The 12,084-nt window shown below is 45.9% G+C and overlaps 1 protein-coding gene across 1 annotated transcript in view; it reads right to left on the reverse strand.

The window, feature by feature from the left end:
• PDIA3 (protein disulfide isomerase family A member 3) overlaps positions 1–11,031 on the reverse strand; it is a 141,144-nt gene extending 130,113 nt beyond the window's left edge. Inside the window, exon 1 of the mRNA XM_086958188.1 lies at positions 10,693–11,031. Coding sequence (XP_086814314.1) covers positions 10,693–10,844 — 152 coding nt within the window. The 5' untranslated portion in view covers positions 10,845–11,031. The remainder of the gene's footprint in view (positions 1–10,692) is intronic.
• Positions 11,032–12,084: the final 1,053 nt, after the last annotated feature.

Here is a 12,084-nt window from a genome sequence, read left to right on the forward strand (position 1 = left end):
GATTTTGACACAGTCAACCATTACTTACTACTTAACTGCCTAAAGACGTGTGGAATCACAGGACAGGCATGAAGCCTGCTAAAATCCTACTTGGCAGATCGAGAACAAGTAGTGAAATTAGAAAACTTCACCTCACTCTTTCTCCCTGCCTTGTGAAGTTCCAAAGGGATCCTCACTGAGCCCCACCCATATGTCTCTCTTCTAGCAGAACGGATAAGGAATTTTGGTATTTGACTCACATCCTATGCGGACGACATTCAAATTGTCGTCTCCATAGAGACAATGAGAGTACTGGAAATAGATTCCAGACCTGCATGATAGCCGTCCATAGCTGGATGGAGTGGAACTACCTTAAGTTAAACTCTGAAAAAACATGAGGTGCTGCTGTTTGGGCCTGAATTACAGGTTTGGGGCCCTGATGTATGGCCAAACACTATGGGTCCAGTCTACCCCCCAGATAAAGCCCGAAACTTAGGAGTGATTATAGATTCAAACCTCAACTTCACAAAACAAGTAAATGCTGTGACTTCCTCCTCTCTCACTTGAAACAGAATACTCCTGAGGCGGAAGCCGGGAGTTAGGCATCAGATCACTCGCTTTTATCTTTGCTCATTTGCACTAAAAAATTGTTTTTAAAAATTGCTGATACGTATTATTTTGCACTGTGTTACTTACCTGCCTGGGACAGTTGGGGCGCGTAATTGTACCCGTGCTGAACATACCGAGGGCCGAGTTAGGGTCCACTCGGACACAGACAGCCTACCCGGAGGGCGACGACTTTGGCCGCCATCTTAGGGGAAAGGCACGGTTGGCGCACTGGCGGTCGGTCGAATTACGGCCCGGGCGCTATTAAATGAAGTTTATTTCCCGTCCGCGCAGCGAGCGCGCCGAAGGCGCGCCAGAGGCAAGCCCGTCTGGGCCCGTCCGGGCCAGACCGGGCCTAGGGCCGGTCACTATGCCCGTGGACTCTACGGACAGGTAGGATACGCGAGGGAAGAACTCCTGGCGCTACAAGACAGGAGTGGCCAGTGGTGCCACCAGCTTGATTGGACTGACAAACAATTTTGTCGGTGTCAATTCTGCCCTGACCCTACCCCCGCAGGGACCAACGGTAAGGAAGCCGGTAGTGATCTGAGGATGGCGTTACTAAATTGTAGATCACTACCAAAGCATGCGATAGAGATCAATCTATTGATCAAAGAATGCAACCTCGACCTGATTTTCCTAACAGAGAAGTGGTTATCTCCCAACGCAGAGTTTGACATCATTTCCGCCCTCCCTAGTGGTTTTTATATTCAGAGCCAGCACAGGGATAAAGGGAAAGGAGGTGGCCTCGCCATAATCCACAAAGACTGATTTGTAGATTTGAGGACGGTGGCATTTCAGATGCAGAAAGTGCCTGCTTTAGCATCCAGCTAACCCCCACCTACTCCCGTTCAGGATTCCTCATTTACTGCCCGCCGGGCTGCATAAAGCATTTTACAGACTCTCTGCTAGAAGCTACTCTAGTAGCAGCAGCCCGGGCACACAACTTTCTGGTTCTTGGAGATCTGAACCTGCATTTTGACGATCCTAACGATAAAGCAGCTGCAGATCTCATTCTAAATCTTAAAGCTTTTGATTTAAAACTTTTAAATAAAGAAGTCGCTCACAACAGGGAACATCTGTTGGATCCGTTTTTTTCAAATAATAACCAGCTCCTAGTCAAACCCACATTGCCCCTACCATGGTCTGACCACTACGTAGTTCCTTTCTCTTGGGAAATTCGATCGGAAGAGAGAAGTGCCCCTCGCATATTACAGAGAGCTTGGCCTAAGTTATCGGTGGAAGATTTGAAACGAACTCTAGAACAATCGGCCCCTGTTGCAGAATCAAATGTCCTGCTAGCAGACATAAATTTTCAGAACTGGCTGAATAGCTCCCTGAACCCGGTTCTGCCTCTCAAAATGGTGACAAAAAAGAGCAGTACTTTTAAATCTCCATGGTACACCACAGAACTAAGAGACCTCAGAAAAGCCTGCAAAAAGTCTGAACGCATCTGGAGAAGAGATTGGGCAGTCAACAGCAAAACCTCCTACCAGGCTGCCTTGAGACTTTATAAAGCTGCTCAGCATAAAATCAATTTAACTAGGAAGGGGGGGTTATACCCAATGAAATCCACAAGGGACCTGGGTGCTATACGGTGTATAAAAGAAGGGTCCCTGTAGAAGTATATAATTTAGCTTATTTATTACAAAAATTCAAAGTGGTAAATATACAAAATCACTGTCAATTGATCACAATGAATGAACCATATAATTTGGTACATAAAGTGCCCCAGAAAAGGAAAAGGGAGTGGAATAGCGTGATGCTGTGAAGGAGAAGGACAGTGAGGAAGTAAAGTTGGTGACAACTTATTTTTATCTATCGAAATTAATTCAAAATACAATACATTTTCAAGGCTTCAGATCCCTGAGCCGGAATAGGGGATCATAACATCTCCCCAATGCTATAAATAATTTCTGTTGACACAGAGGTATTCAAATTAATGCGGGCGTGTCAACTGAAAGAAGATAATGAGGTAGCCGTCGACGTTTCGACCCCACGCTACAATGGTAGGCGTATTAAAAGCCTTACATCGGGGTCTTCATCAGGACAGGGTAAACAACAAGGGTGCAATACAGTATCTGCTCAGAGCGAGCAAGGGACAGGACTGTATCCAGATCAGCCCCGTGTGTCCATGAGGCAATATCTATATACCCGTGAGGGCTATCTGTCTCCAATCGTAGTCTTTACGCCCCGTATCTAATCAATTGGGCCGTCGCTAAGGATCGCTTTAATCTTGCCGATTCTGTGATTGGAGGGAAATTATGTATCCATTGGAATGTCTCTATACAGCCCGTGTAGGCGAACTGTATCCAAATCCCCGTCTTGTAACGTTTCTAAACAATATGAGCCGGGCGGCGGTGCGTCGCTGTGGATCGCATCAGTCTTGCCGCATCTTCTCTTTGATTAACACGGAGCTCTGAGTAGCCTTCATCCCAGCTTACCGACTGCGAGCAGTCGGTAAGCAGTCGGTAAGCTGGGGTAAGTCGGTAAGCTGGGATGATGGCTACTCCGAGCTCCGTGTTAATCAAAGAGAAGATGCGGCAAGACTGATGCGATCCACAGCGACGCACCGCCGCCCGGCTCATATTGTTTAGAAACGTTACAAGACGGGGATTTGGATACAGTTCGCCTACACGGGCCGTATAGAGACATTCCAATGGATACATAATTTCCCGCCAATCACAGAATCGGCAAGATTAAAGCGATCCTTAGCGACGGCCCAATTGATTAGATACGGGGCGTAAAGACTACGATTGGAGACAGATAGCCCTCACGGGTATATAGATATTGCCTCATGGACACACGGGGCTGATCTGGATACAGTCCTGTCCCTTGCTCGCTCTGAGCAGATACTGTAGTGCACCCTTGTTGTTTACCCTGTCCTGATGAAGACCCCGATGTAAGGCTTTTAATACGCCTACCATTGTAGCGTGGGGTCGAAACGTCGACGGCTACCTCATTATCTTCTTTCAGTTGACACGCCCGCATTAATTTGAATACCTCTGTGTCAACAGAAATTATTTATAGCATTGGGGAGATGTTATGATCCCCTATTCCGGCTCAGGGATCTGAAGCCTTGAAAATGTATTGTATTTTGAATTAATTTCGATAGATAAAAAGAAGTTGTCACCAACTTTACTTCCTCACTGTCCTTCTCCTTCACAGCATCACGCTATTCCACTCCCTTTTCCGGGGCACTTTATGTACCAAATTATATGGTTCATTCATTGTGATCAATTGACAGTGATTTTGTATATTTACCACTTTGAATTTTTGTAATAAATAAGCTAAATTATATACAGCATAAAATCAAGGCATCTTTCTTTGAGGAGAAAATTAAACTAGCGGCTAACTCCTCTAAAGAAACATTTAAGATCGTTAATCAACTTCTTAAAATCCCGGCCCCAACAACCAAACAAGAGGATACCAAATTAAGGTGTGACCAGCTAGCAGAGTTCTTTGATAATAAAATACAGAGAATACTTGATAGTCTACCACAGACTGCCACAACATTAGCCACTGAGTTCCCCCCTTCCCAACAACCGGTCCCCGGCTGGATGCATTTAGATGCATTACCAGGGAGGACTTTTGTAAGACTATCCGCCGTGAATAGCGGCTCTCCCTCTGACCCAGCGCCTATGCACATCCTCAAACAAATCGTGAGCACCATTGCCTCCCTTGCCACAGATCTGTTAAACTCCTCATTCACTAATGGCGTAGTCCCTCAAAGCTAGAAACAGGCCAGAATTAAAACACTCCTAAAGAAACCGGGACTAGACGCCAGCGATCTAGCTAATTTTCGCCCGATCTCCTTGCTACCGGGATTGGGCAAAATCGCCGAAAAGCTGGTGAATCAGCAGCTCTCAGGATTCTTGGAGAGTAATGGCCTACGGAGCGACTCCCAAAATGGGTTTCCGCCCAGGATAGGGCACTGGCACAGCCCTCATAGTAGTGGCAGAGGAGGCTAGATGCATCTTAGATTCAGGGGGGGGGGGGGGGGGGGGGGGAATCAGCTGCGTTGATCCTTCTGGATCTGAGCGCTGCATTCGATATTGTGGACCATGCAATTTTGGTCCACCATCCCGCTAAATTAGGCATTGTAGGACCTGCCCTTAGATGGCTGGAATCCTTCCTGCATAAACGCTCCTTTAGGATTTGGGAAAATGGTGTCATGTCAAAGTCTACACCCCTCCAGTGTGGGGTCCCTCAGGGATCCTCCCTGAGCCCTACTTTGTTTAATGTTTATATGGCCCCGCTGGAGGAGGTAGTAGCCCCTTTTGGGATCAAATCCATCAGCTATGCAGATGACACACAACTAGTCGTCTCGCTGACACAACAGGGGGGATGTTCAGACAACCTTTCGAGCTGCTTAACCGCAATCTTCTCCTGGATGACTGGCTCAAAGCTCAAATTGAATGGAGCTAAAACCGAGATCATGGTTCTGGGCCATCAATTTGCATCCTTGCCCACAGAGTACTGGCCGCCTTGCATGGGTGAATTGCCTCCACCAAAAGAGAAAATCAAAAGCCTCGGGGTTTGGTTCGAACCCCAATTAACTTTCAGGACTCATGCCCAGAAAGTTGCAGGAGGATGCTTTGGCCTGCTTCGTGCAGTACGGAAAGTCCTCCCCCTCCTGCCTTTTCAATCCAGGAAGCTACTAATCCAGGGCCTAATTTTATCCAGACTGGATTATGGCAATGCCCTTTTCTTGGCAGCACCAAAGGCCACAATTAATATCTTGCAGCGAGTGCAGAACGCTGCTGCCAGGCTGCTTATGGGGGCGCCAAGAAGAGCCTCAGCCAAACCATTGCTGAGAGCCCTCCACTGGCTTCCAATTCAGGAACTAATTGCTTTTAAATCACTCTGCATCACTCATAAGACACTGCAAGGCAAAGGCCCACCGGCCTTGAGAAACCTGATCCGTCCCTATAGACCGGTTCGGGTCCTAAGGTCTGATGGGGACAATCTTGCCATTGTCGCTAGAGTGAGGAAGGCTCGCACTGGTGGCCGCTGTTTTTCTATGAATGCGGCAAAAAATTGGAATGCCCTCCCCAGGGATATCCAGATGGAATCCTCTTATCAACTTCAGAAAATCCCTTAAAACTTTTTTTTCCTAAAACCTCTTAAATCCTATATCCTCAGAGGTTTCTGTTATTAGTTAGTTAGCGCTGGGACGCTCTAGGGCAGCCATGCGCTTTATAAATCAAATTTCATTTCATTTCACTTTTAATATCCTCAGAATAATCAAGAAATTCCTACATTTTATACTGGCCAGCCTGAAAAAGAAACTAGTTACAGCATTTGCCCTCTCCAAAATAGACTATTGAAACAGTCTGCTTCCGATAACTCTAAAATACAACTTGAATAAACTCCAGATACTACAGAATGCTGCAGCAAGGCTCCTTCTAAAAATCCCTAAACGTTGCTTAAAGGCTAAAAGAACTACACTGGGTCCCCATTAAAGAATAACATTTAAGGTACTCTGCCTAACTTATAAGGCAATTCACAACCTGGGCCCAGCCTTTCTGAACCATAGCTTCAGGCAGTATGTTCCAGCTAGGAAACTTCATTCGAACTCTGCTAATTTACTGATACAGCCCACATTTAAGAAAAGTAGATGGGGTGGAAAGAGCACTGATTGAAGCAACCAAAATATGGAACACACTCCCTCCACTTAATCATTAAAAATGAACCCAACCTTTTATCTTTCAGGAAAGCTGTTAAGACCTAGCTGTCTAAATCATGGTAACTCGGCCAGCAGTCGTGATCACACTCACAATCTAAAACAATCAGCGCTTAAACGCCACTGTGCATCAACGCACTATATAAATAAACATAACCACTACAGTGACCAGGTGAAAATATGGCTCTAGGTTTGCCACTGCAGCCTAGTTGGGCAACTTTTAAACTGCCAAACCTACATGGCAAACTTAACTTTTTGCCACGTCAAAACATTTCTTTTAACATATAAAAAAGTCAAGACTAGGGAAGGCCTTTGTTACCCACAAGGCAGGGTGCAAAATATTAAAAAAAGACAGGTTCCTTTTATAATTGACATGTATAGACAGTGAACACTCGAAATTGTTGTTTTCACTGTAGGCAGCCTGGTAGTCCCTTTGGCTAGCATGGAGTTACACTAGCCCACGCGGTACAGGGCAACTTCAATTCGGGGCGACCAGACATAGTATTCCAAGGCATCAAATTGTTACATTAAATCCAACTTAATGTCCCAAAGTAAGATTAGCTGTTTCTTAACTACAGCAGTTTTCATCCGAGAGCCTGCCACCCTCCTGCTACGTATGAAGCACTCCTAGGAAAGGGGAAACAGGGGACTATTGGAGTGAGAAGGTGTGACCTCCAGCAGAGAAGGCAGGCGGCTGTGGTCACAAATGGCCCAGCTTTAAAGGGGCTACCTCCTCTGAGAAGCAAATGCTAGACTCACCTTACCTTGCCAGCTTCATTGTTTAAGTACAAAGACTGACATCTCCTCCAGAGAGGGAAAACCAGTTACAGAATAGGCTTTCCAGGAGGGGGTGGCTAATTATACTGGACACATCTCCGGGGGTGTGCCAATAGCTCTGACCCAGGGAAGAAGGGCCCTAGAATTCTCGATTTGGACAAAGAAGTACTGTGGGATTCTTTAGTGCCAACTCCGCAGGAAATGATTTGAGGAGGGTCGCTTCGTGGAAATTGTAGCTAGGAACGCTCCTTCCCACAACTTCAAAATTGGCATAAAAGTGTCATCCCTGGCTTCAGGTGTTTGAACACTGCTTGACTCAGAAATCACAGAAGGAATGCACCTTCTAAAACTATAAACCTCCGAAAGAAGGCTGCCTTAAGAAAGGCTGCACCTGCTGAAACAACAACGGACTTACGCTTACGCTGCTCCAACTGTCAACCTCACGGCGAGAGACCCCAAGAGCTGGACCTGCTCCCACTTGTGCCAAGGACCAGTGACTGGACTCCAATGTTTAGTTGGCTAGCATCCTGTTAAGCTTCATGGACATAATATCTAAAGAAGCCTACACCTGCAAAGCGCCCAGCTGACGAGTAGCTATTGGATTTGCTCTGGAATCAGCTGGTGTAGCCTGTGAGACAGAGGTGCCTCCAAGTCTTAGGCCCTTGTCTGGTGCTAGTGTGCGCCATTTCTCTCCACAGAACTGCACCATGACGTCCTACGGCAAAAAGATAATTTTTGGTGCGCACAGAGTCCAAAGCTCATAGACTACCGATAATTACTGGTTCTTTGTTAGAATCTAGCATCACCAAGAACCAAGCCTTTCACTGAATCACTGGACGTCACCTGTCCGCTGACGTCAAACCAAACGCCAGCCCCGAAATGCAGAGGACTTAGTCGATTAGGAAAATATTCAAAAAAGTTTAAGTGCACCGGTAAATTCTTGACCGGAACAAACCTCGTGTCTGCACATGGAAAACAGTTATATTGCATTCAATCTGAAACTTTGACTTTGCCCCCGAGACTACTGCCAAAAGTGAAAAGCAGTAACTCTGCAAACTAAGACATTTTTGGAGCGAAATGCAATGATTTATAAAAACCTTGCAAAAATCTAACTCCGGATCCCTTCATGTAATTTTGGTCAGTTTGGTGCCCATTTAAAGATGAATCTATATACGATTTTGTTTTATAAATTGGAGTTGGATTTTTAATGTGTAGTGTTTCTTGCTTAACTGTTTTGGTACTGATAAGTGCTTCACACTTTTTTCCTTCGTGTCAAGTGCGAACGTGAATTTTCTACAGAAAAATAACAAAAATAATGGCGGTCTCTTCGAAACTAATATGGCCTGTAGATCAAAGGCCGGCACCTGAGGAATGACTGTATGAAATGCCTACGTTCTATCCGTGCAGCACCACTGCCTACAACTCCAAAAATATATAAACTATATAAAAATAGTGTTGGGAGAAAAAGAAAGACTTGGACTGGGATTTGAAAAAACAAATATACCAGGGAACCAACCACATGGCACTTCAATGTGGCAAAATCTAACGCAGGCCATGGATAAATGAAGCATCGCTGTCCACGTGTGACCGCTTCAATAACTGGCCGTAAATTATAGAAAATGAACGTTTGTGTTAACCAATAAATACTGCTTCTTTTCAGTTTATTGGCAATGACGACAAAATACGTTCCGCGCTCCTTTGCACATACTATGCATCAAAACCTAAATTGGTACCTTTTAAAAGCCAATCACACGGCCACAAAACATCAGGCAGCCAATGAGAAACAGACACCACCCACACTTACACCTCACCCAGCATTCCGATCCATTTCATTAGCAACGCGGAAAAGGATGGGAGGTTGGTTCTTGCGAGCAAATAAAACTACAAACTGACAAAAGCACATGCTCTAGGATCAACTACAAATAGCATGCCTCAATAAAAAACGTGGCATTATTTCAAAGGAGACAGGCCTCAGTGTGGTGCAATAACTGACGGTAGAAATGAAAGTCGACTCGTCCCGGCATGCAACGTACCCTTTGGAGTTTGGATACTGATGTACGGTTGCTTCACTGCAGTTGAGAAATCAAGAAGCTCGTGCTTTAACATTACTTGCTGAAAGAATAAACTGTAAAATTCAACCACTAGGAATTTATCACGGCAAGAAAGTGCCAAACAAGTAAAGTGTTAACTTTAGGCAGTTTTTAATCAGCGGCCGCACGTCATCCAGAGCATAGCCTGATTTCAGGAAATGGCCTGGTCCGAATAGTAGTAAAAGTGCAATAAGGATCGGTCCACTTGCAACAAAAGGCCTTCCAACGATATCATGAGTAAATAAAAGCACTTCAATTTAAGCGGATTTGTTCCACAGCTGAAAGCTATGCTGAAGAGAATAGTCTACAATTAAATAAACATACATCTGAGCACGTGTGCACAAATACATAGAATAGTAGATTGCATTTAGGGATTAAATACGTGTTACTACGTTTCATCTAAACACCAGATGAGACAATTGCAAGGAGGTCCATGTCGCTTTACGGGTTTCACATTGTATAATGCAATACTGCCGGATGATTTCTATTGATTGTCGCCGATTCAGTTTTGTGGGTCCCCTGCATACAAGAAGCATCTACGGCGAAACCCAACACCAAGATTATGGCTAATGGGCACATTGGCTTAGGGTGCAATATACTACTTGAGCATCACTCGGCATTGCCTATCCGCGGCTACATTATGCGGCCTTGTTGCAAGAGCAAGCGGGCTTTCCGTAGTCCTTAGCGGTCAAGACAAGACATCCGACTCTTCCTCTACATGCTCCTCTCCTTTTAACCACTCTGCTCACCCTATCCTCGTATTTCACGCGACCCTTACATAAGCCCTTATCATACGCTTTTTAGTAACTTTTAATGCAAGCCCGCCTTTGCCCCATATTGAAAATCTTCTCCAGTACCACAGAATACCCAAATCTCTCTGCGGGTCCCTTAACTGGGTTCTTCCCTGCCCATTCATTCAAGATCCTGTAGTTCTCGGCGTTAATACTACATGCTCCCCGTTACATTGCAAACCCACTCCATGTGTCAGACTGACTACATCAAGCTTCCTAGGCGGCGCCGCCACATCCCTGCTGACACTTTCACGTTCATATGTGCTTTATAAGTTGTGGTTAGCGACCTTACAAACATTCTCATGCAGTTTTTTCATCATTGATGTACTATTTATATTGATCCATGTGCACAAAAATTAAGTGCTGTTTCACTGCCCATCACTACGCCCTCTTCAGGCCCTCGCTGGAGCTCCACCGTCATGCTCGTCTGAAGGATGCCACTCACTTCACATCATCGGGCTTTTGCCTCTAACAAAAGAGTCACTTTTGCGTAAATGCAGGCACTTCAAATGCTCTTAACTGCACTCCCAGATGAAGTTATTTTCTCCCATTCACCTGGATTCTCAGATTACTCTACGTCGCAAAATATCCGGTGTACGCCACTGAACTTTGCTTCAGCATTTCGGGTGTGGTGGTTCAGTTGAAGTGCACCTAGCATATACCTGTCACGAGTTGCTAGGAAGGGGAACCCCAGACCGTGCCACTCCTAACCCCGCACCCCCACCTCGACCCTTCACCCCCCAAACACACTACTCTTCCTCACCAGGGAGCGTAGAATTCCACCAGGATGAGGCTGCGCTGCTTGGTTTCAGACTCGAAGTTGTCATCGGTGAACTCGAGCACGTCAGAAGCTGAGGCGACGCCGAAAAATAACAGGGCGAAGGCAGATGGGAGTAGAAGGGCGAAGCGGGCCATGTTGATAGACTCAGCAGACTAGGGGGGCGCGGGTCCTGTCACTGCAGCTCCGCCGCTTCCTCAGCTCTGGACTCTGCAGAAGAGGGAAAGCAGCGGTCCGAATTCACCGGAAGTATCAACACTCACACCCGGACCCAGAGTGTGGCAAGAGCGGATTGGCTGCCAGCTAGCCGCGTCACGTTTACCTTAACCAATAGAAATACTCAACGATTTCAAGGATGGCTAGAGTGGATGTGGTGGCACCGTAGGAGTGAAGAACATCCCTATCAGCCTATACGTGAAAAGCAGTGCATGCGTTGCACGAAACCATTCGACGACGGAGCTGGCCCATTATAATCGATTGGACGAAGGCATAACACGAGACATAGATGAGTTGCACCAGTATGCGAAAGAGTGTGCACAAGACGTTGCTACCTTCCGCTTCTAAGGCGTAGCACATATAGGAGCAATAATGTTTTTCCTATGGAAAAAAATATTTTTCGTTCATCCCGAAGAGCGCTCTACCTTTACAGGCGTCTTTTTGACTCTTTATTACTACTACAAGATGGCTTCGATGTTTGCAGTCGTATTCCAAGCTTAATTTCATTCAGTCATCCCTGCTGGTTTGGTTGCCTAGCTCCCTCTACCACTGTATAGGCGGTCTCGAAAACCTGACTGACCGAATCATCGCTCAGATTTGAAACACTCATTAAATCATGCCAAATATAACCACAAACAGGGCCCGAGGTAGCAGCAGAGATGTCTTAGTGTGTATACACAATGTTAGTTTTAATATACCTGTCAACCACGTGGCTCTGGAATGAGGGCGAGGCCAGGGATTTAAGGGGGTCATCTCATTTACAGTGAATAGAGAAAAAAATATTTTTTGAAGGGTGTGCATGTTTGCAAAGAGGGTGACCGAATAGAAGTCTGTGGAAGATTCTTTCTTTTTGATTTGTGTGTATTTTTGTAAAGAGAGTGACGCCTATTGTGTTGTTAGCCTTGCCTGTTACGCTAGGCCTTAGCAAGGAGATGTAGTTTGGCGTGGGAACAGATGCGCAATGAAAATAACATGAACTTGCTCCCTAGGTGACAGTCTTTGTGGAGCACCCAATCCCCCACAGAGAGTCTCGGTGTCTGGGCCTTCCGGCACTGGGACGCCCTGCAGTTCTGCTCCTCTCTGTAAGGTTGGTTACGACTCCTCGGCACCAGGGCCAACACCCAAGTCGAATGGTGAGGAATTACATTGACGACCCCGCTT

Source organism: Lissotriton vulgaris, chromosome 2_1 (genome assembly GCF_964263255.1).
Source record: "Lissotriton vulgaris chromosome 2_1, aLisVul1.2, whole genome shotgun sequence".
NCBI lineage: Eukaryota > Metazoa > Chordata > Amphibia > Caudata > Salamandridae > Lissotriton > Lissotriton vulgaris.